Consider the following 25,583-nt stretch of genomic DNA (forward strand, 5'->3'; position numbering starts at 1 on the left):
CAAATTTGTTCTTCTTTTTCTAAATTGTTTTGGCTAGTCTAGTTCTTTTTATTTACATATAAATTTAAGAATTCCCTTTTTAATTTCCACCAAAAAAAAAAGAGCCTGCTCGGATTTTGATAAGGATTGTATTGAAGTTCCATCTTAACAATATCAAATCTTCCAACCCATGAACATGGAATTGTTCTCCATTTATTTAGATCTTTAATTTTTCTAAGCAAAATTTTGTACAAGTCTTTTACTTACTTTGTTATTCATAAGCTTTGCATTCTTTTTTGGTGCTATTATGAATTACATTGTTTTCTTAATTTCATTTGAAAACTGTTCATTGCTATAGAAACACAACTGATATTTGTGTGTTCTTGTATCTTGTGACCTTGCTAAATTTGTTTTTTAGTTCTAGTAGCTTTTTTGTAGGTCACTTAGGATTTTCTACATACAGGATTGTGTCATATGTAAGTGAAGGCAATTTTACTTTTTCCTTTCCAATGTGGATGCCTTATTTCTTTTTCATGCTAGATTGCATTGGCTAGAACCTCCAGTACAATATTGAATAGGAGTAGTGAGAGCAGACATACTTGCCTCATTCCCAGAGAGAAAGCGATCAGTCTTTCACCATTAAGTATAAGGTTAGCTGTGTAGGTTTTTCATAGATGCCCTTTATCAGGTTGAGAAATTTTCCTTTTCTTACAAGTTTATTGAGAGTTTCTATCATGAGTAAATGGTGGATTTTGCCAAACATTTTGTGTGTCTGAGATAACCATGTAGTTTTTGTTTTTTATCCTATTAATGTGATAAGTTACATTAATTGCTTTTCAGATGTTAAATTAACCTTGAGTTACTGGGATAAATCCCACTTGGTTATGGTGTTCAAACCTTTAATTTGTTTCTAGATTCAGTTTGATAATATTTTTTCAAGGATTTTGGTGTCAATGTTCAGGGTGATACTGGCTTCATAGAATGAGTTGGAGTATCCTCTCCTTTATTTTTTAAAAGAGTTTGTGTATAATCAGTATTATTTCTTCTTTAAATATATGATGAAATTCATTATTTAAGCCATCTGGTCCTGGGCTTTTCTTTGTGGGAAGATTTTATATTACTAATCTGACTTATTAGCTTGTTATAGGTCTATTCAGATATTCTATATTTTCTTGAGTCAGTTTTGCTAATGTGTGTATTTCCAGGAATTTGTCCATTTCACCTGAATAGTCTAATTTGTTGGCATAAAGTTGTTCAGAACATTCCCCTATAATACTTTAATTTTCAAGTAGTGATGTTCCTCTTTCATTCCTCATGTTGGTAATTTGTGTCTTCCTTTTTTTCTTGTTATCCTAGCTAGAAATTTATCAACTTTGTTGATCTTTTCAAAGAGCCAACTTTTGGTTTTCTGATTTTTTTCTCTATTGTTTTCTGCATTCTATTTCACTGATTTCTGCTTTCATCCTTATACCTTCTTATTGCTTGTGTTGGGCTAATGCGCTCTTTTTCTGATTTCCTAATGTGGTGTAGTTTACATTATTGGTTTGAGGCCTTTCTTTTTTTCCTAATTAGAAAAATAAATTTCTCTCTAAGCTCTGCTTTAATTGCATCCTATAATATTGTTATTATGATTTCATTTTCATTCATCTTAAAATGGTTTTTTTTTTTTTTTTGACTCATGGGTTCTTTAGAAGTGTGTGACCAAATTACTTTCTGTTGTTGATTTCTAATTTAATTAATTAGTTAATTCTCTTGGGATTGGAGAATCTATTTTTTATTATTTCAGTTTTTTAAAATTTATTGAGACTTATTTTAAGGCCTATATATGATCTGTGCTGGGGAATATACTATGTGCTTTTGGGTTTTTTTTAATTAATTAACATATTTTTTTGGTTGACATGTTTTGTACATTTTATGGAGTACAGAGTTATATTTCAATACATGTATACACTGTATGATGATCAGATCAGGGTAATTAGCATATTAGTTATCACAAAAATTTATTATTTCTTTGTGATGAGAGGATTTGAGTTCCTATCTTCTAGCCAATTGAAAATATACAATAAATTATTGTTAATTATAGATGCCTAGACCATTAGGCATTTGTCCTATCTAGCTGTGATTTTTGTATCCATTAACCAATCTCTCCTTCCTTTCCTCCTCCTAGTCTCTGTTAATCATAATTCTACTCTCTACTTTTATAAGCTTTTTTTTTTAAGATACCACATATGAGTGAGAGCATGCAATATTTATCTTTCTGTGCCTGACTTATTTCACTTAACATAATGTCTTCCAAGATTATTTATGTTACCACAAATGAGGTGATTTCATTCTTTTTATGGCTAAATGGTATTCCATTGTATATATATACCACATTTTCTTTTTCCATTCATCTGTGCATGGACAACTAACTGATTCCGTATCTTGACTATTGTGAGTAGTGCCACAAAAAGCATGGCAGTGCAGATATTTCTTTGGTATGCTAATTTCCTTTCCTTTTGATAAATATCCAGCAGTGGGATTGCTGGATCCTATGGCAGTTCTAGTTTTAATTTTTTGAAGAACCTCCATACTGTTTTCCATAATGACCATACTAATTTACATTCCCACCAATACTGTATGACTCCCCTTTTCCTCCACATTCTTGCCAGTATTTGTTATTTTTTATCTTTTTGATAATAGCCGTTCTAACTGGGGTGAAGTAATAACATGTGCTTTTGAAAAGAATTTGTATTACACTGTTGTCATCAAGTACAGTGTTCTATAAATGCTGATTAGGTCAAGTTGGCTAATAATGTAGAAGTCTTTTATATCTTTATCAATTTTCTGTCTAGTTATCCTATCATTTATTTAGAATGGGGCATTGAAATCTCCCAGTGTGATTGTTGAGCTTTCTATTTCTCCTTTTGTCTGTCAGTTTTTGCTTCATGTATTTTGAGACTTGGTTATTAGGTTTGTATATATTAATTGCCATATCTTTCTGATGTATTGATCATTTTATATTGGTGAAGTGTCCTTCATTTTCTCTAGGAATATTTCTTGTCTTAAAGTTCATGTGTCTGTTATTAATATAGACACTCCAGCTCTCTTATGATTACTGTTTGCTTGGAATGTATATTTCTATCTTTTAGCTTTCAACCTGTATGTGTTTTTTAATCAGAGATGTGTGTCTGATAGACAGCATAAAGTTGGGTCTTTTTTACCCAGTACGATCATCTCAGCTGTTTGACTTGGGTGTTTAGTCCATTAATATTTAATGTAATTTTTTTAATGTTGTTGGATTTATGTCTGACATTTTGCTACTTGTTTTTTATATGCTCCATGTATTTTTTATTCCTCTGTTTCTCCTTTTTTTTCTTTTTTTAAACAGAATTTTTGTGTGTACCATTTTAATTCATGTATTGATTTTTTTAACCTACATTGTTTTATTTTCTTTGTCTCTGCTCTATGTATTACAATATTTGTACTAACTTTTCATAATCTACTTCAGGTTAATACTGACAATTTAAATAAAATTTAGCAACTTTATTTCAGTATAGCTAACTCCTTCCCTCTTCCTTTGTACTATGATTGTCATACTCATACATGTTATAAATACAACAATACATAATTATTATTGTTGTTTATGCAGTCTAATGGTTTTTAAAGAAATTAAGAAATTAAGGAAAGGAAAGAGAAAAATCTGTTTATACAGTCTTTTGTATTTACCATTTCCGGTATTCTTCATTTCTTTCTGTGGATTGGAATTACCATCTCATGTCATTTCCTTTCAGCCTGAAAGACTTCATTTAGTATTTCTTGTAAGGCAAGTTTGCTACCAAAAGTGTTCTCTTATTCTTTCTTTATGTAGAAAGGTCTTTATGTTACCTTCATTTTTAATAGATAGTATTGCTAGATTTAGAATTCTTGGTTGACCCCATCCCACCATTTCCAGCACTTTGAATATCACTTCACTGTCTTCTCCTCCATTGTTTCTGATGAGATCAGCCACTAATCATATTGTTGTTTGCCTATTCGTGATGAATTTTTGTCTTGCTGCTTTCAAGATTTTCTCTTTCAGCCATTATTTCCACAAATGTTTTTTATACCACTTTCTTTCTCCATTCTCCTTCTTGGACTCCCATTACACATATGCTGGTATGCTTGATATTGACACACAGGTCTTTGAGGCTTTGTTAATTTTTCTTCAATCTTTTTTAATTTCTTTTTTTTTCCAAATTGGATCATTGCTATTGACAAATTTTTAAGTTCACTGCTTCTTTTTTATTTCATTTATTGTATTTTCAACTCTAGAATTTCTATCCAGCTTTTTATAGTTCCTCTTTCTCTGTTGAGATTCCCTATTTATTGAGCCATTGTCATTATAATTTATTTTAATTCTTTAAGCATGTTTCCTTTAATTTTCTGAACATATTTCTAATAGCTGCTTTGAAGTCTTTGTCTGCTAAATCCAACATCAGAGCCACTCAGAATCAGTTTCTATTGGCTGCTTTCTTTCCCTGAATGTAATCTGCATAATCTACCCTCCCTCCACCCCTGCAGACTGCTCAGTTGTTACTTTTTTGTGGGGGGGTTTTTTTTTCAATTCTTATCTTTATTTTATGATCCTGGTGTCCTAGGGGTTGCCACTTTGTGTGCAAGCTTAGTGGTCAGCCAATGATCGGGCAGAGGTTGGACAGTAATCTGTGTGTGAGTTGAGGCACACATTCAAAGTTAAACCAGTTTTCAAAACTGTCTTGGCTTTGGCTTTTCACTGGCCTCTCTCAGGTCTCCCCAGCAAATGCACATACTTTCCCAGTCAACAAGAGATGTGTGGAGAGCTTATCTAGCACTTCCTTGGCTCTCTCGTTTCCAGGATCTCCCTATCACATTTTTGGATGATCTGTCACTCACCCCCACTAGGACTGCAGCCTCAGGCTACCAGATCTGTGGGTTTTCCCCATTCGTTTCCCTACTGAGTCTACTACTTTCACTAACAGTTCCACTGGACATGGGTTTCGCCCTCTGCTCCAAATCAAGTCAGCCTCTTCTGGCAGCTCTATTCTGGTAAAACCAACTTTCTAGCCAACTAAGCTAAGGGGTGAGGTAGGGATGTTGTTACCCAGAGTTCTGCCAGCTTTCTTATGAATAAACACTTCTCAATTTGTTTTTTACTTTTTTCATTATCTAGAGCCGTGAAAGAGTTGTTTTGACAATTGTCCAGTTTTATACTTGTTTGGGGGAGTTAATATGCTAACCACTACACTCATAGCTGGAAGTCCCCTGGTAGAAGGATTTTTGCTGATCTATAGAAAATATTTGTATAAAATGTTTAGGATATGCTTGCAATGAAAGACCTCATCTTTGTGATTTTGGTCCCTTATTTCCCAAAATTCCAAGGCCCCCTCCTCAAAGAGCCTTTAGTGCCTTAGTTTCCCCAAGATTCATAATGACCCATCTGCACACCTTTGCTCCACTCATTCCACAAAGGGTTGGACTGCCAAGGTCCTATCTGCATGTGCTTACCTCAGCTTCCAATCCAGAGCAGCTCATTGCCCATTAACTGACCCAAAGGGAACAGGTGGGACCTGTTTTGGGCAGAACTGTTGAAGAAAAATGCCCTAGTCATCATCTTGTTTCACTTTCATTTATCTCTGTCATCTAGGAATACAATATAGATAGTATCAGGCCCAACAAAAGGTACATTCTGATATTATTTTCAGTTTTTTGTCTGGACAGAGAAGGCTAAGCACTTGGATATCAGAAATACCTACCACAAAAAAATCAGAAAGACGGGCTCAGTGGAAGGCCAGAGGGGGGTAGCACTGCTTGTTCACTTTCTCTGTATATATTCTTTTTTAAAAAAAGAAAAAAGTTTAATCCCCACCACCCACTCATCAGGTGATTGGAGACTGTAGTTGTAAAAATGTGCTGCAGGCAGAAGTTCTGAAAAATCCCAGAAAGTGTTGAAAACATCTCTAAACAAGGTATTTTTCTTCTGCACCTTTCTTGCTAAAGGTCCCAATTGCTGCCAAGAAAACTAGTGAGAATGTTAGCTGCCAAATAAAAAATTTATGACAGTGTTTGGCAAAGGACTATCTCGCTGCTTGTTTTATACATTTCCACAAGGCACTTGAAGGCAGCCTTTTTTCCTTCCCCGCCACTCTCCCCCCACTTTGGGTAGTATACCTGACTGAGCACTGTTCTGGGTCTGTTCTCTAATAAAAAAGCAAACTCCTATAAAGTAGGATTAAACAATATAACTTTTTTCCCCTTCAGTAACCTCTGAAAATGTGAGGGAAATACTTTCAGATACGATTTGTTGCATAGAAGGGGAAAAGAGATAATGGGATGGCTTGTTTGCTTGTTTAGAATAGAAACATTTATAAGGAAAAGAGCAAGAGCCTTTCAATTAACAACTGGAGACTCTTTGCCATATAGAAGGAGTCTTAGAAATCCCCTCGTCCTTGCATACCCCAGCACCCAATGCTTCGTAGATAAGGAAATGTGGGCCCAGAAGCAGAAAGTGTTCTACCTAAGGTTGCACAGCCAAGCAGTGGCCCTCCTGGGACCAGAGCCTGGCTCTCATGTGGGTACCATCCACGCTGTACCTGCCACTCGACACTACAGCCCAACATGGCTTTGTTTGTTGGGATCCCCACCACATACGCACCTATGGTATGTTATGATCTGTGTCATAAAGCTATTCTGCTTTATGAAAATTAAAACATTTCTTCCTCTTAAATTCTGTTCAGAAATCTAACACATTAAAACTGAGTCAAGATAGTGCAGTACAGTACTACTAAAATGGTACTGCCTGTCTGTATCAGTCACAGCCTGTGTCAGTAATATCCGGGCTGTGTCAGTAAATGTTTACATGCACCTTTTAAATGCAGGGAGGGGCAGAGGCTGTACTTAGGGGAAAAAAAAAAATTCTGAACCAAGTTTGGATGTTAATAGTAATAATTGCATAGGCTGGTGAACACCCTGAAATCCCCTGCCTGTCTGAGAAAGCAAAATTATGTCTCAGTCTTTTCAAAACAGTTATCAGATTGTGCTTTCAGTTGATAAATAGTGCTGTTTAGCACATATTTCATCATTCTAACTCATTCAGAAGCCTGTGCTGCGCCCTTGTTGCTTGCCTGGCTTACGTGATGGAGGCATCTGCAGTAATCGTCGTATGCTGGGGATGTGAAAGCGCAGGGCTGGGGCTGAGGCTGCTGTTGGCTGCAGCTGAGTTAAGGAAGCGAATGTTATTTGATATAAAGTACTGCGGACAGACCAGGAGTAAGCGGATTATTTCAGACAGCGTTAGGAGGTAACTGGAGGAAGATTAGCGTAACATGAGGCAGATATCATAAGCAAATTAGAAAACCTCCCCAATTAGTACAAGAAACCCAGATTTGTGATGTTTGTGATCTTCTGCTGAAAGGCAGAGTGTCGATGTTACAGGCTCTAGTCTTGATTTAAGTTGAAATGTTGGCATTTCCTATCAGTGCGTGTTAGCATCTGAGGCTGTGTACTGGCCTAATAAATGAAGTAAACTCCTCTGCTGCTAAGTATTCTCCATTCTGAGGTTCTGTACATTGGGTAATGTTTTACTTGGCCCTGGAATAATCTCTAGGGCATACTATAATGTTTCTATACTGGGAATATTTGACATGACTCCAGTGTACCACACTTAATCTCTCTTTTGTTTGTTTGTCTTGTGGAACATGGATCATGCTGAAGTCATAAAAATGAAATATGCAAAATGCCAGATGCTACAAACACAATTAGATACTTAAAAATAGCTTCCTTGGTGGCACTGTTTGAACTCTGAACTGGGCCTTGTTTTTACAAACAGGGTGGCACTTTTCTGCTAAGCTACTGATTGTGTGCTCCAATAGGAGGCATAGCTCTGCTTCTAAGTCCACCATGCAGACAGTCAGGCCATTCCAGAATCAGACTAGGCACTAATGTTTTACATTATTGCAGTTGCAGGCATGTGTTTTTTTCTCCAAGTACACTGTGTAGTCTCCTGCTTCCTGACCTCTTTTGGTTTGCAGTCACATTGTATGTGGCAAAAGCCCTCAATGGACTGAGCCTGACTTCTGTAAAGAAGATGTAGTATCTATGCTTCACATTTTTCAAGATCCAAAATGCATTCCAAATAAACTTTTATTTCACCAGACTCAAACAACCACAAAGCTCAGAATTTACTTTGTAACTTTATCCCAGGAAAAAGGTGATGTTTTTATATATGTGGTGGGAGGGGCTGAATTTTTTTTTCTGATTATAAAATCACAGTTCATGTTTATTACCAAAAAAATTGCAAAATGCAATGAGTCATGATCCCACCACCTAGACATAATCGTTATTTACATTTCAATGTATATTTTTCCAATTTCTGTTTTACATTTACCTATGTACTTTTTGCAAAATTGGGATTATATCATTTGCAACCTTTGCTTTTTACCTAATATTTTATGGGCAAGAAAAATTGGTGGTCTTAAATAAAGAATAGGATAGAGTAAGATCTTATTACACTTTCTGAATCATCAAGAATGAATTTGTTCAATGTAGTTTTACTATTAATTCTATTTTAGTGTAGTTTTTTCTTTGAAAATTATCAGTACCCAAATGACATTTGTGATACCTCTAAACTCACGAATATTGTATGAAATATTATTGTATCACCATATTCCTTTGAGCAGAACATTGCATTTTCTGTTTTCATATGTGTGGTCTAATTTGAACATCACAAGAACATGTGAGGTAGGAAAAAAGGACAGAGATTGGTATCCCTGATTTTATTCATAAATGAGAAGCAACTTACTGGGCATCACAGCCATTCAGAACTAGAGGTGGAAAGCAGGAGGCACTGTGATTTGTTATTTTCTTCGCCATTGCACAGCATGTGGTCTTTGAACTCACATCTGATTTTAACTGCCAACTTTGCCACTGATAAGCCATATAATCTTGGGCAAGTTAACTCTCTAAGCCTCAGTTTCCTCCTCTGGAAAATGGGAACACTAATTCCTTTTTTGTAGATTTGTTATGAGGATTAAATAAAAAAATGTGTGTGAAGTACTTTGGACAGTAGAAGCCACCAAAAAAAGATTTAAAAAATAATTTTTACCATTGTTTTTCTTTATCCCTCACATTCCCTCTTACTTTCTTATAACATTGTGAATAAATCTATCATTTTTTTCCCAGTTTACTCAATTCTTTAGCGTTATTTTAAACAATCATTATTATATATGTAATAATATACATTAATTCAAGAAAACATAGCAATACATAAAGATAAAAAGAAAAAACACCCACTACCCAAATAAAAGCACTGTTAGTGCTTTCCCGCATTTCCTTCCCATCTTTTTTTCTTTCTGTGCAAAGGCTTGTCATTTGTTTCTAGACATGTAAACTGGCATCTTGAACTAATGAAATACACATGGTAGTAAAAGGCATGTGTGTTACAGAATATGTTCTGCATGCCACTACACTCTGCTCTTGCTTTCCGATTCTAAAAGAAGTGCCCTCTTGGAATCCCACTTCCATTGCCAGGAAGATGATATGGGAGTGAGAGGGGTGGTTGCAGGGGCTTTGCAGGGAGGGGAGGTGGGAAGGTCTCAAGAACCTGCTGAACACAGATGTACTGATGGGTTCCGAACCCACTAATCCTGTGGCCTGGGAACAATTTGAGCCCATTCACAAAACCAGCTTTTCTGACACAAAAAAGGATCTGTTCAAGACTTAGCAGAAGCACCATCCACCAGGCCCCAGGTTGGCCTTGTCACCCCGGCATGGGCAGGTCCTTGGAAGAATTACTGCACTCGAGTATCTTCAACCACTGGAAGAGAAGCTCTTCCTGGGCCCTTAAAAGGTGTGCTGTTCAAACTGAAAGGAAGATTCCTACAGCCAAGCACCTCCTGTCAGCTAATTTGATAGTTCTCTATCAAGTAAACCATTAGTGAATACATTGATCCTTTTTTTCCCCCTTTTTTTTTGCAGTTCTGCTTGGCTATTCCCAAGATTTTCGTGAACCAGTTGGGCAAAATTGATTTTTATTAGTTCCACTGGCCTTGTGGAAAATTATCCCATGAACTGGTTTTTACAGGAAGACTCAAAGCACAGCGCAGGGCAAGAAATAAGCTTATAGCAGTCAAAACTGTTGTCGGAAATGTCTTCCGACTGGAAGGCTGAATTTATTGCACAAAACAAGTACTAGTGAGGCGGAGGTGTGCAATCCTGCTCATTATCACTGGAAAGGGGAACCAAAAAGCCGAGTAAAAAATTAAATTTTAATAATGCCAGTGATATTTTCTAAATCTTTCCTGACAGAAAGATTCTCATTATTTTTATCTGTCTCTGAGTAGGTTCTTTTAGTGGCATCTCAGAAATGGCCTTAGCTATGATTGTTTTCCAGGCTTTAAAGCATCTGAAAAACCAAATATATACAGACAGAAATATATCTTAGATTGTTCAAGGATGGGCCATGACCTTGGAAACATTTTGGCTAGCATATTTGCAGCCAACATTTGCTGGAAACAGCTTTCACAAAAGAGATTCCCACAGCTAAGACAATTGCTCTAAGTCTCCCAAACAAGCGGGACCCACCATCCACGGCAGTTGAGTACAGGAGGGACCCAGGGCCCTGGAGTCCCAAGTTTGGGTTTCTTTTGGAAATCAAGCCATACTGTCCATGAAAGGAAATTCGAGAAAAAAATGGAAATATACTATTGTTTTGGTAAATGTGAAAACTCTCATTCCAAGTATCTAAACTAAAGAAACAAAAGTCAGAGTCATTAAAGTAGCTCTAACCCATGATGACGTGAATTCCTTTTGTTTTTATAGCTCTGTAGCACCTGTGCATGAACCTGGTCTCACAAGGATTTATAGCAATTTACCAAAATGTATGCAACACAATAAGATTGTATACATATAAAATGAAGTCAGGAGTGAGGCCAGCACACAGACTACGGAATAGCCTATACATTTGTGAGAGGGGGGCCACACATTCTCCCATCCTTTAGGCTCCTCAGCCCAAGCTATTTCTCTCAGCTGGACTTTTGACAAATCTTCAGCAGGAGGGAGTTTGAAGTGATGGTGGTAATTAGGGGCCATCAAGTTGTCTAGTAGCCAGTTAGGGGGTCGGATTTCACTATCCACTTATACAAATTAAGGCCAGGGAGGTTGAGGGCAGAGACCCCAAATAATGACAGAGTAAAGGGTGGCTCCTTCTTTATAAGACTCAGGGTGCCTTTCGACTTAGTCACTATAAAGATCCCTCCTAATTTATGGTTAGTTTTCCTATTCATTGCAGTAAAATGAAGGCCTGAGAGAGTGTTCAAAGGCCACTCTTCTCCTTGGCAACTTATTTTCTTTATTTTTATCAAGTCCACAGATACAGGTTTTGGCATCCAACCTCAAGAGTGTTTGGGTTTCTTATATTTACTGCCATTTCAGAGATGGCACATTGACTTGTTTTCCTCAAGGTCACACAACAGATTGCAGGTAGAGGAAATCCTACAAACCTCTTTGCCACTCACCCTCCAACAGAGACTCTTGGTTTCCCATTACAGGCCTTCTGACTTACAAGATGTTGCATATAAAATGTGCACCGTCCTCCTTGAGAACCACCAGCCGGGCTTCTCCAGCCGTATTCTGCAGACTGTGAAGGTCATAGGGCTGCAGATGTGCGATGTAGCCCTGACCTCTGTTTGTGCTTCTTGTGACCTTGTGAGAGTCCATGAGGCACACACAAACTGGTTTGTGGCTTCTGTTGACCTCTTCCTGGCCTTCAACCCTGTGGTTAGGAATCAGTTATAAGCTAAGTTGGATGCTCTCAGTGTAGATCCTGGTTATTGATGCTCAGATGGAGGCTGAATTCCAGGCTTCTGAGAGCCACAGGATCGGGAGTGCTGGGCCTTTCCCACCTCTGAGGTAGGGTAAGGCTGGGATGCACTCCCCACCCCCTTCCTTTTCATTTGTTCCTTAATAACTAGTCAGAGGTCGCAGACAGAAGGCCCACGGGCTGAGCCTGCCCTGCAAATGTGCTTTGCTTGGCCACCCAGAGTTTTGGAAAATTCTGACTTAGTTGCCAAGTCTTGGCAAATCAGAAGATCATGAGCACTGAGCCCACTCTGAGTCCAAGCAGCAATCAGGAGCAGAGTTGAGAAAAAGGGCCGACACCCCAGTGTCCTCTCCTGATGCCTGCAGCTGGCAGACTGGATCTTCTCACCTTCAGATGACTGCTTCCTTTGGCTAGAGAGAAGAATACACATTCCCAGATGACATGGCTTCACCTGCACAAATCTGATTATTACCCTGCCCCTCCTTTCTCCCTCAAGAAGAACTATGAGTCAACCATTCTTCATATCACTAAAGAGTCTGCAGAGGAGGTTCTTAATCCAGAATTCACCTGCTCAGAACTGATTAATGCTGCTCTGAGGTTTGTGAAATTAGATTGGGAAGGAGACATCACAAGTTCAAACAGACAGTGCACATTCTGCTGGTGTCTCACTCTCCAGCTGAGAAAACAGAGCAGTCCAGGGCTTAGCCACAGCAGGAAGCCCCTCCACCTGGCCTGGAGAACCAGGAGAGAAGCAGTGTCCCTGGAGCTGAGAAAGAGAGAGAGAGAGAAGTTGTGATGTTAGGATCTAGAAATCTAACACATCCCTCAAGAGTTGACACAGGCTGGCCTTTTAGCTCAGTTGGTTTAGAGCACGGTGTTGATAACACCAAGATCAAGGGTTTGGATCCCTGTACCAGCCAGCCACAAAAAAAAAGAAAAGAAAAAGTTGACAGAGATGCGAGTGGCTGATAAACCTCTGCTAAAATGTTTTCTTCCCATTGACATCAGGAAAGAAAAAGGTGTAAATAAATGACTATTAAGAGATAAGTATTGAATGTCAGATCTTGCAGGAAAATAATGTTAAAGCCCATCACAAAAGCCAAGACAGCTGTGTCTTCACCAGTGTGACCCCAAACAGCCATGTTCCAGAGTCTTTGTCATCTTTGTCCTTATGTAGACACAGTGACTGGGTGTGCAGGTTACTTTGTTGGTAGTACAGTATGCTAATTAACCAAAGTCAGCCAACTCTTTACTTATGCCTAACATAAATATGCAGTGAATTATAAAGATGATATTCATTTTTATTCTGTAGCATATTTCATCAACTTTCTTTAATTATTGGTACATTGGCAACGTCCTTTCGGCCTTTTAAGGGGCTTACTTTATCTCTTCTAGGTAAATGTATGATTTCCTGATTCCTCACTAAAGAGTTGGGGACAGGGAGAATGGCGGTCATTCTCGGGGGGCTGCTTACTGGTGCCTGCCCTCAACAGACTGCCAGCGACCTCCTACACGATGTTTTGTTATTTCTGTATAACTTATATAAGTGAGAAGATATGCTGTAGAAAGATTTCATTTAATGCATCTGTTGGAATAGAATGCTAGAGAGTAAAGAAAATTAGGTGGAAGAATGGGTTAGGCTCATTGTATGATCTTGAAAAAGGACTAAAGGTCTCTGTTCTTGAGTTTATCCATCCGTAAAATGGTTATAAACAAATCTCTTCCAAGTATTTTCCACTAGGGTTGTGGGGAGCAATACAACTTCTAGACAGTCTTAAAAAGGAAGAGTGTCTATTTCTGGTTTAGAATGTTTATCACCTTATGCATATTGCATAAATGTTTCGTTTAATCTTCACATTGATCCTTATTTATTAGGACACAGATTTGACAGCTCAGGCCCACCCAGGGAGAAGGTGAGGCCCACTCCAAACGTGGCCCTGGTAAAGGGCTCAGCCCAGGGCAGATTGTCATTGGTGTCTGGGCCAGGATCACTGCCTTCCCAACAGGGCCCCCCCAGCTTTAGGTGCCCCTCACCCTCCCACCTCCTGCTGAGTGTCCTGGGAGGATCTGCCAGAGGGGGTTCCTCACCCCCACTGGGTCCTGACTCTTTCTTGTAAAGCAATCTTATTGCCCTCCTGAACTAGCAACCCCCAGCCTCTTCCCTGGCTGAAGGCCCCTCTCAGTCTTCAGCCTCCGGAGAAGCCATGGACTATGTGTGGGTGGAGTCTGATCAGCCGCCTTTGCGTTTAGAGCCATACTGCTGGATTCAAATCCAGGATCTGCTTCACACCTGCTTTGCTTCCTCGGGCACATTACTTCCTTACCTCTCTGAGATTATGTCCTTTTGACTTAAGTTTGAATGCAAAAATGTTCTTTATTTTGTAGAGTAAGGCTGATAGTAGGATAGGAGATGGCAGCATTCCCCACCCTGGTGTTCCTCCTTGGATGCTGGATATGTAGTCTCTCACTGCAAGTTACTCTGTCTTACTTAGCAAAATAAAGAGTGGACAATCCTCCATTAAGTCCTCTATTTTAAAAAAAAGTACTAATACAAGGAATCTGAATGTTCCAAAGAGCTAGTGTGTCAGTTTCCTTATTGGTAAAAAGAGGCTAATAATGGCAGTACTCTGCTAATGAATTACATTAATAAATAAATGAGCTGATTCAGCATGAAGTGCTTTTTAGATTAGGGCCTTGCAATAGTAACTGCTCAGTAAATAACTATAATAACTATTATTACTCCACTGCTATTATTACTCACCAATGTCCCCACTATAGTCCCTGAAACTCCCCCTCGTTTGGCTGCCTGTCCTCCAGTAGACAGCCCCCTGCTTCAAGTACCTTGGTCTTGAACCTGCAGATTCCTCTTCAGATTCCTGCAGAAACCCAGGGATCACTAGGGAGCATCTGGCTTTGGGCCTGATTAGCATGGATTGTCCAGTCTGGGCTAAGCCTCTTGCCTGGGAGCCCTACCTTCAGCACTTTTTCAGCCCTGTCAGTTTCCCTGGGATAGCCCTTAATGGCCAAGATAGCTGGAGAGGTGGGCTAGGGCTTCAGGGACCTCCTCTGTAAAAGTGAGGATGATAATAGGCTGCACCTCATGGGGTTGTTGTGAGGCTCAGTGGAGCCCTGCAATTAAAACACCAGAATAGCGCCTGGCCCCGAGCAATACCCAGTTAATAAGATCTGCTGATGTGGGTGTTGCTGCTGCTGTCAGCATGGGCACCATGATAGTGGCCCCTGAGGAATCACCAAAGAGTAGAGCTGGGTGGGATTTTCCAGCTCCATGGCTCACAAACTTTCAGATTTCTTGGACTGGGACTTTTTTTTATAGAGGACTGAAAGAGGATTGTCCACTTTTTATTTTGCCAAGTAGAGTAATTTCCAAGGACAGAGAACATTACCAATGTCCAAGTAAGGACATTGGGAAAGAAACCTGCCATCTCCATCACCATCACTTCACACAAAAAGGGCATTTTAACACTAGAATAGTAGAAAGAACATAATCTCAGAGAAAAGGGTATCAGTTACACTGAGTAAAAGGCACCTTCCATGTTACTCTGCTTTTCTCGCTTCAGCCTTGGCCTGGAGTTTAGGGTCCACTGTTTTTAGTCACACCATGGCCCCTCTTATTTTATATAGAAGTGGGCTTGAATGGGGCTCAATAAGAGGTGGGGACTGCTGACGGGTTTGGAGTTGCCATATGTGCAGACGCCCTGAGTGGCACTGGCCACTCAGATGAGAATGAGTGTTCCAGTGAAACCAGAGTAGGCCAGGGACCAGAAGACCTGGCTGTACCCCAGATGGCTGACCTTGGGCATATCTCTTCATCTCTCAGGGCCTCAGTATCCTCAACTCTAAGATGAAGAATCTAGACTAGGGCATGAAGACCTTTTGCAGCTCTAGCAATCTGCAAACCTGTGAGGGATTAAGTATACCTTGCATTTCTAGAGCATCATTGTTTAATTTCTTTCAAGTTCTTTTCAAGCCCTTCGATTGAAGTGAGCTGCCTTCACCCTGTCTGAAAGTCAGTAGCCAGCAAAGCCACTGTCCAGGCCCCCTGCCATTGTCAAGTCCATATTTAAGAATGGCAGTGGCCATGATGCTCAGGCTGAAATTGGATGTACACATTTGGCAACGTAGAGTGCAATGTAACTACACATCACTGATCAAAACCCCTCGGACTTGTCACTGGGCTCCGACAGGTACTTGTTGGCTGCCTTCCCAGGCTGGGAAGGGATCCTTGAGCCAGCCAACGGGGGCCAGCCCTTCCCTTTTGATGTCGATGATTCCACCTTGGAGAGGAGGCTCAGCCCTGCTGGGGAAACTGTCAGAGTGAGGCCCAGATAGACACCAGCCTGTGGGAACAAGAAGCCTGGTGGGCTTGGGAAGGCAGCATCTTCCTGGACTCCTGCCTCCACCTTCCTGACTAGCCTCTGGAAGTTTCCCAGGCAGCTTCTGCAGCCTCTGACACTGGTGCCTCTTCACCTTTCCCAAAATGGCCTCTCCTTTCACAGAATTATTTGCCAACTGCATGCATGCAAAGGGCTTTACCTTTTCAAAGTGCTTTCAAATCTTTAATGAGCTAATCCTCTTTTCCCTGGGATGGGGGTTGGTGAGTTGGCTGATTGTGTTTGGGAAGAAACTGAAACCCAAATGTCATGGAGTGACTTGCTCCAGGTCACCCCAGGCCAATCCAGGATTGTGGGCACACAACAAATTGTCCCAGCCCTGGCATTACTTTAATTGCTGCCTTTGTTGTCAGGCTTCTGTCATTGATTGCTCATTGTGACACCATAAGCTCCCACAGGGCAGGGACTCTGTGCTTCCTTTTTTCTTCAGACAGGCTTGGCCACACCTGCCATGCCCTTCCATGCTGCTAGAGCACTGTCCAAGGACCTCCACGTTCTCCAGCTGAGGAGGCCCTTCACTAGGGAGCTCTGAGCTTTCAGACCAGCAGTGAGCAAACCACATATGCATACTGTCAGTGACTGCTTTTGCACTACTAGGGTAAAGTTGAATAGTTGCAACAGAGACTGTGTGGTCCACAAAGCTTAAACTATTTATTGATATGGGTTGAATTATGTTCCCACCCCCAAATTCATATGGTGAAGTCCTAACCTCCAGTATGTAAAATGTGACTTGATTTGGAAATAAGATCTTTTCAGATGTAATTAGTTAAGATGAGGTCATACTGGAATACAATGATTCCCTAATTCAATATGACTGGTGTCCTTATAAAAAGGGGAACACAGGCACTCACACAGAAAGAACACATGTGAACATGAAGACAGAGATCAGCATGATGCATCTACAAGCCGAGGAACCCCAAAGATTGCTGACAAACCACCAGAAGCTAGAGAGAGACTTGGAACAGATTCTCGCTCACAGCCCTCAGAAGGAACCAACCCTGCCAACACCTTGACCTCGGACTTCTAGCCTCCAGAACTGTGAGACAATAGATTTCTGTTGTTTACGGCACCCAGTTTTGTGGTACTGTGTTACAGCAGCCCTGGAAAACTAATATATTTGCTCTCTGGCCCCTTAAGAAAGTTTGCTGATAGCTGTTCAGCTAAGTAAAAATTTGGAAACGGGCTAAAGCTGCTCTCATCCAGTCAGGACCTAACCCAGATATGCCGAGCCTGAGCACTGGCAACTGGCTCCTTGGTTCCCTGCTGGAGAGCTTGCTCACTTCTCCACCTGTCCTCCTGCGTCCCGTTCCCTCAGGCTCTCAGATGGCTGACTACACCCAAACTGAGGCAGCAAATGTGGACTATTAATGGCTGGTGATGGATTGGTAGGTTGGCCCAGAGATTACCTCTGATTTTCTTCCTATTTCAAATGGCTTATCTCAGGCAGGAGTCTTGTGGAATGAGTGTCCTGGAACACGCCCCCCTCCAGTTCCCTCATTTTGCATGGCTTTTGGAAACTGCCTGCTCTGCTCATGAAGGGAAATTCTTATTCTGATATGAAAGAACCAACAGCTTGTGAAGATTGTGAGCCCCACAGCTATATGCAAAGCTTCCAGGGAACTAGGCTGGGACTGTCCCGTCCTCTGGAGGAGAACTTTGTGTAGATATAAAATAAATGCATAATGCAGCAATAGGAAAAAAGGAGGGACATGGGAAACAGTCATCATGGAGCCCAAGACAAGATCATCAGGTCCACATGCTGGCTGGATTTTAGAACTCAGTGTGTTAGTTTTCTAACAAAGTACACAAAGTAAGTTGTTTAAAATGCAGAAATTTATTCTCTCAACAGTTTTAGAGGCTGAAAGTTTGAGGTCAAAGAGTTGGCAGAGCCGTGCTCTCTCTGAAGGCTCTGTGGAAGACCCCTCCTCACCTCTTCCAGCTCCTGATGGTCCCAGGTGTTCCTTGGCTTGTGACAGCATCACTCCAATCCCTGCCTCCCTCTTCATGTGACCTCTTTCCTGTGTCTCTCTGTGTCCTCTACTCTTAAAAGGACACCAGTTGTTGGATCTAGGGCCACCCTAGATCTAGGATGATTTCATCTCAACATCTTTAATGAATTATATCTGTAAAGACCCTATTTCCAAATAAGGTCACATTCTGAAGTTCCAGGTAGACATAAGTTGGGCATAAACTGTTCAACCCAGTAGATCAATATGGCTGAAAGTGAGAGAATTCCCAACCAAACTTGCTCAAATCAAAAGGGAATTGTTTGGCTCCTATAACTGGGAAGTTTCGGTATGACTCTGGGTTTCAGGCACACAGCAGGATCCAGGTGTCCACATAATGTCTTCAGGAATCGTCTCTCTCTCTCCATCTCTTAGCTCTGTGATCTTCTGTGTTATCTTCCTTCAGGAGGGCTGCCCTCCTGCCTGGTGGTAAGAATGGCCCCTAGCAGCTCTAGGCTCCCATCATCCCTACTGTCAATCTCAGGAAAGAGAGTACCTTTTTTACTTTTCAGGAAAAAATCCCAAGAGGACTCTATCTGGCTGGGGTGGCAGGCCAACTCCTGAGCAGATGGCTGTGCTGTCATGGGCTGGGCTTGCCTGGATCACATGTCCACATGTGGAATCAAAGTGTGGGTGGGGGAAGCCCACATGGAAGACCCCAGGTGGGCATTATCAGGTGGCATGATAACCACATGACTCTAGCTCAGAGGCAACTAGTACCCAGCTCTGAAAATAATGCTTCCAATTAAAGTTAGCGTTCAAGACCAATGTTGAGTTGGATATAGAACTTGGAGAGCCTTTCCCTTGGCCCTTGTTTTTGGGTAGCGCCCAGAGAGAAGTGGGTATAGGTTCCTTTGCCAGAATTTATCCCATGCCCTCACGGTTGCAAATTGTTACTGTGTTGACAGACCCCAAAGGTGGGGCATCATTATTCAGGGCTGGTCAGCCAGGCAGGAAGGCAGGTACAGGACGCAGCACTGAACCTGAGAAGTGTCGTGCACTCACTAGCTAATGAATGCATGCTTGTGAAGGAGTGGAGTTGGGACACTACTGGCATCCTTAATAGGAAGGTGGCTAACAGCCAAATCCTGAAGCTGTGCTTGTCTGCAAGCAGTCCTTAAAAACAGGAACTTTCCAATGGGCACATATGGTAGAGTCTCTCATTTCTTCATTCAGCAAACACTTTTTTGAGAACGTCTGTGCCAGGCTCTGCATTAGGCACCGAGAGTACAAAAGATAAAGGAGATTTGGATTGCAGGAGACCCACTGTTTACTGGAGAAAACTGCAGAGAAACAGAAAAGCGTACAACCATGTGGTGAGTGTGGCGCACCAGGAAATACGGAAGTGACAGAGGGCATGGGAGGAAGATCTTCGTGGAGGAAGAGAGAAATATGCCTCAGATCAAGGACTTGGATTTGGAATCAGGGTGACGCAACCTGAAGATGCTTTTTGGTCATAATAGAAGACCCAATTCAAACTGACTTGAAAAATAAAGTTAATTTTTTTTCTATTTTTTTTCCTCGCATGAGTCAAAGTCCAAAGGAAGGGTGGCTTGATGTAGGACTTTGCCTCGTCTTCAGGGCTGGGGTTCCATTTCTCTGCCCTCCGTGGGTCAGCTTCTTTCTTAGACTGGCTTCCCTCATGGAAATAAAATGGCTGCCACAGATCTAGGCTGAACACCCACACACTAAACTGTCTACACCCACACACTAAACTGTCTAGATGACCCAGCATGGCAAGCAAAGGTGCTGAGATTCCCTCTGTTGGACCAGCTTGAAGTCACAAGTCTGCCCCTGGTCCAGTCACTGTGGGCAGGGGCATGGAATGTGCTGACCATCTTAGCCTAGGTCACAGCTCTACCCCTGCAGCTAGGGGTAGCATCAGATGTTTGGAATGGAGAAATGAATGCAGCCAACATATGTCTGCTGTGCATAGGAAGCAGAGTGCCTAGCTGGGCTTCTCATCCATACACAGTGGCATTGGTTCCAGCTGCAAGGAGCTCCTGATGCTTCAGTGGAAAGTGTTATGGCCAAGTGGACAGAGAAGGACCCCAGTTTTTGAAAATCAAGAGGCAAAAACCTATTTTTCAAGGAGAAAAAAAATCATATTGGCCCTCATCATACCTTGGCTTCTAGAATACATTAAACCAGAGCCTCACTTGGCTTGGTCAGATGCTTCCTCCTGTCTGAGGAGTGGGGCAGTATTGTACCACTCAGGTTGCAGTAACAAACAACCCCCAAAGGGAAGTGGTCCTCCATGCGATGACTCAGGGATCCAGGCAGAAGGAGTTTCCACCATCCTGTAACTTGTACTCTGGAACATACAGCCCCCTAAATCAGGATATCAGGGGAACAGCCAGCAGGAGAGTTAAGTACTGGAAGTTAGAGCCTCCACCTGGAAATGGCACTCAGCACTTTTGCTCACATTTTTTTAGCCAGAGCAAGTCCCATGGCCACACTTAACATCAAGGGACAGGTAAGTGCAGTCTGTGCCTGGAAGGAGAGAACTGGATATTGGAGAACGCTGGTAACGCCTGCTCCAGTGGAATTCCTGGGCTCCTCAAGCAAGAGCAGAGAACTGTGCCAGGTGCCGCGCCCGCTTCCTTCACTTGAACCAGCCTTCTATGATTCCGGCTGCCACACGCAGGCGCTTGTTTCCAGAAGGGGAGGAGACTGGCTATGGAAAGATTAACCGCTCCCTGGGTTCCGCACGGGGATCAACATTTTCAATAGTACTTTGTGAGTTCAGCCTCAAAGTAAATGGTTAATTCATCTTGTATCAACAGCACTGTGATTCATAATGTAAACTTGGAGAATCCTTGATGTTTCAGGCCCACATTCCTTTTAATTTGCCTCTGCATTCTTTTAAAGCCACAGTGTGCTCACTTAATAGAATGCAGCATGCAAATGCGCAAGTTTTTGCCTGGAGGCAATTTAGCCTGGCTGTTTCAATGGATGTCTTCTTTCAATTGTATATTCTTTCTTAAATTATTTACCCGGTAAACACACTTTGCATTTTCAAAAGGGAGATTGAGACTGCTTGCTGCAGACCTAGCTGAACATAAAGCCAGCCCCCCTTGCCTAAAGTAGGAGGAAGTTACTTTGGGCTTCCCCAAAGTTCTTTCTCTGTCTCACTAGCTGGGAACCCCTCTCTGCCTGTCTTGTTTTCCTGATTCCTAAGACTCTGCGTTCCTTTCTGCTTTGCCTACAATACCAGCCAACAGCCCCTGGCTGTGACTGTAGTCTGGCTTCCTCACAGATGGGGCCCACCAATGCCAGCCTTTGCTCTCTCCCCTACCCCCCACCAAGCTGGCTCAGTCCTATCCACTTGACCCCCCTGATAACTCACTTTCTGACCCTTAGAGGGTCTGTATTTGTCCAACTCTTTTGAAGTCCAAAGCTGAGTTGATGGTCTGGCCAGTCAAGCTTACTTACAGCTCTCTCTGTTCCGACTCTTTTTGCCCTTTCTACGCTTCACCCCAAATATCTGCCAGCCTTTGATTTGGAAGCCAGTGCCATATCCTGCTGGCCTCCTCTAGCACACGCCTCTGTTCCACAAGGAACTGGTCCTTTTTCTTGCTTCAGGGGGAAGACCCAGTAGTACTCTGAGAAGGCACAATGGTATGAAGTTCCATTTTGGTGGGGGGGGGCTTGTTTCAACTTTTAACTTCAGCCTTTTCTACAGACTCCCTCAGATTTTCTGGCAAATTAAATTTGCACAGATTTCTTCTCCATTCTCCCTTGAAAGGTATGATTACAATTACCGGGAGCTGCATTCATTCATTCTCAATCTTTGGGCCATTCTCTTTTGAGCACCTGTGTGCTGGGGCAATTGAGGTGAGTTCCTCACAGTCCACACTGGTGGAGGAGAATGAGGGGAAGTCACAAAGCTCTGTGCATGCATCAAACAGGGGTGAGGTACGATTAGGGAGGCCAGGGAAGAACTGAGGATTTAGGGATTCCTGTGTTTTCGTTTTTCTAATCATGCCTCAGATTAAACAAGTAACACCCCCAGTTAATCCTTTATAAGTTAGCATCATGGATGCCTTGGGGCCCTCAACCCACAAATAAAATGGTTGTCAACCAAGCTGTACAAGAGACACAGTACTGTATATTACTTAAGGCAGAATTTTAAAGAGTTTTCATGCTTTTAATCTATTTCACTGCTGAGTTTCAATTTTGCTGATTTCCTTTGCAAGTCTGATGTGGGTGACTGTGGTAAATAGAGATTTTGACAGTGACTTGGGCAAATGGGATGTGTAGGGACTGTTCTGAAAACTTTCGTCCCTTCCAGAGAAAAGGGGAAAAAATCAATTTGGGTTTTAAATGGAGCCACCAAGTAGCACTGATCCGTGTTCATAATTAGCCTCACTTTAATAAGCCGTGAAGTCCTGTTTTTATTTATTTAGGGGAAAGAGAATCTTCCTGCCTCCTGAGTGAATATGGCCCGTTAAGTCTGAATTAGCTGTCATCACAGAAGAATTAATGTCAGGGCACAGACTTTTGAGTAGGGAAAGAAGAAATAAACGAGACGGTCTTAGCTGAGCCTTATGTGATGAATGAGGACCAAGCGGGCCATTCATCTCCTGCGAGGCAAGTAGACACAGGCACTAAGGCAGTTTTGCGGAAGACGTGTCAGCAAATGTGATCATTTTGTAACCTGTCAGGAGGAGAGGGAGCTAGTCCTTTTAAGGGGCCACAAGGGAGTGGGTCGATCTGATGTGACAGTTTCTATCTATCTGTTTAGGTTTGGGGAAGAAAGGGTGGGTGAGGAAGAATCTGACTAAAACTACAACCTGAGGTTGTCATCCTTCCAAGAAATAAACTCATCTGGAAGCTAGAAAAGGTGCAAATACCCTGCAAAGGTTTCTTTGGGAACCCACAAAGTAGGAGCAAAGGATATCCATTAAATTAGGGGCCTATCTTAATCCCACCTAGCTCCTCCCTATGGAAGCCCCCTGTCCAGCTTTCCAGATCTAGAATAAGGCTGCAGACCTTTCCCTGCTTGGTACTTGGAGGATGGTCGGATGGGATTTGCAGTGGGGTTTTAAGCTGGATGGAGATCCAGCTAGACTGCCAACCACTCTGTGTCTCTATTTCTGTGTGGTTCTGTGACAGCAAGCGTGGGCGAGGCTGTTTGACCTAGGTTCCCTTTGAAAGTCTCAACAAAGCATTCTGATGTTCGACCTCTTTTCTCTGAACGAAGGAACAAATTATGAAACAGCTTCATCAGAAGCACTCTGCAGGCATCTGGGAGCACGCACGTCTCCTCTCTGGTTCTTCTGAGTTCCCGGTTCCCCGTCAGCACTCGGCAGAGCCAGACCTAGGGGGGGTTAGGATCCCTAGAGGGGCGGGCCCACCAACACATGCACAATAGGCACCCGGAGGACTTCGTGTTATTTCTCATTTCCATCTTTCTTGCTATGGAGCAAATGTAATGTTTCCTTCTAGTGTAACAGAGTGTGAGCCACAGTGACAGATGATGGGTTCACAGCCTAAGCTACACGCTTGACACTTGCTTTCTTAATCCTGTCCTTTTCTTCCCAAGTAACTCTTTTACTTTTCCCTGGGTATTTTTGTACAGGTGTGCCTTACTGACATGTGTTTCCTTGGAGTCTTTTCCTGTAACAGAAAACACTGCAGAAAAATGAGGCTTGACTTACCTTTAAAATTAAAAAGAGAAGCTCACATGGGGCCCTTGATCACTAAAGAGACAACATGGTACCTCAAGCCTGGAAAGCCATTTGATACACTTTTGCTTTGCAGGAAGTGTTTCTCCGAGTTCAGTGTCACAATCACTGTGGGATTGTTCATTTCCTTGTGGACGGCTCATAGAACCAAAAAGCTGCATGATCACACACACACACACACACACACACACACACACACACACTCACACACACACACTGGGCTCCCCACCCACACCCACAAAGCTGCCATTCCAGTAGCCAACTTGGCTTGGATGCTCTTTGTCGGAATGTCCTCTGTTCATCTGTATGCATTTTCCCCCCTTGCTCTCTCCTAGAATCATCCAGAACCGCATCCTGATGGTCATCCTGGGGATCATCTTGGTTATCACCATCCTGATGGCAATCACTTTTTCTGTCAGAAGACACTGATGTATCTGCTCCCCCTTGATAAACAGCAACAACGGCTTGTTCTGAGTAATTAAGACAAAGTGGTCACATGAATCATTCTTCTGTGCTGACAGGCCCTGGGTGACCCTCTCTCTCCCTCACCACTATTCAGCTGAAGTGCAAAGAGTGTAAAAATATTTTCTATTCCTGTTTGCATGTGGGTTGGTTTCCTTTCCCAGGTTTGTCTTCACCCAGATGTGTTTTTTAGAGGGGAAGGTGAATGTTTATTTGCCTTTTGGTAATTTCATGTACAGACCAAAATAGGCTTGGTGACACTCTTCCTTGCCCTGTGGACATATCAGGAGTCATGGTTTAGGAGAGGGCATGATGAATCCATCATGGGAGCTTCTGTTTGTCACATACCTCTTGTCGCTGAATAGTACTACTGTGACATCCAAGGATAAAAATGCAGAGAAAAGCAGAGGCTGGAGCCAGTGACCCACTCCAGCAAACCAGCCCTATTCCTATGCAGGCCTAATGAACATAGTCAACCTTCCTGAGCACTTTCATTGTAAAGGTGGGTATTTAATGTCAGTTGTACAGGAAATTGACTTAGCACTTTTCCGCTTTTTCTGTTGCATAATTTTTTTTTTAACCTGAGAATATTTTTGCTGAGCCTCCCCAATATCCTCCTTTTACAACTTTGATTACTGGCTACGAGAAATATTTTCTTGCCTTCCCAGAGTGCTACACTCCCCAGAATTTGCTGGCGAAGTGAGCCCTGGCACGAAATTTAATTGTGACCTCGTCTTCCCTGACCTGTGTAAGCATCTCTGTATCCTTTCGGTTTTAATATTTGCACTTCCAAAAGCAGCCCTCATACATGCAAAAGGTCTGACAAGGTTCTCTCCACATCCATTCCAGTACGTAAAGAGAACATGAATATTTCAGTAAGAGCAAGAACATGACTCTGTCAGTGTGAAATTTCAAATGTGATTATAAATATGGGAGAGTCCTATAGGATGATACATGAGAAATAAACTTTATGAAAAATGTTCACTAACCTCCTTTAAAAGAATAAGGGATTGCAGATTGCTGCAAAAGGACGGCTTGGGTTTTTTTACTAAGAAATGTTAGCACAGCCTCCCTGAATTCACGACGTATTCAAACCTCTAAAATGCTTTGTGATTTTCTTTCATTTCTTTCTATCTGAGGTAACCAGGAAATGCGTTCAAAATGATCAGGCTTAAAAGTTGCTCAAGCTGAGGTCGTTTTCCCCCTAGTCATAAAGCAA

At 41.9% G+C, this 25,583-nt stretch overlaps 1 protein-coding gene across 1 annotated transcript in view; it reads left to right on the forward strand.

Moving 5' to 3' along the window:
- Nucleotides 1-25,346, forward strand: part of VTI1A (vesicle transport through interaction with t-SNAREs 1A) — a 366,044-nt gene extending 340,698 nt beyond the window's left edge. Inside the window, exon 8 of the mRNA XM_008569223.1 lies at nucleotides 24,238-25,346. Coding sequence (XP_008567445.1) covers nucleotides 24,238-24,331 — 94 coding nt within the window. The 3' untranslated portion in view covers nucleotides 24,332-25,346. The remainder of the gene's footprint in view (nucleotides 1-24,237) is intronic.
- Nucleotides 25,347-25,583: the final 237 nt, after the last annotated feature.

This window comes from Galeopterus variegatus, unplaced genomic scaffold (genome assembly GCF_000696425.1).
Source record: "Galeopterus variegatus unplaced genomic scaffold, G_variegatus-3.0.2 Scaffold479, whole genome shotgun sequence".
NCBI classification, from domain to species: Eukaryota; Metazoa; Chordata; class Mammalia; order Dermoptera; family Cynocephalidae; genus Galeopterus; species Galeopterus variegatus.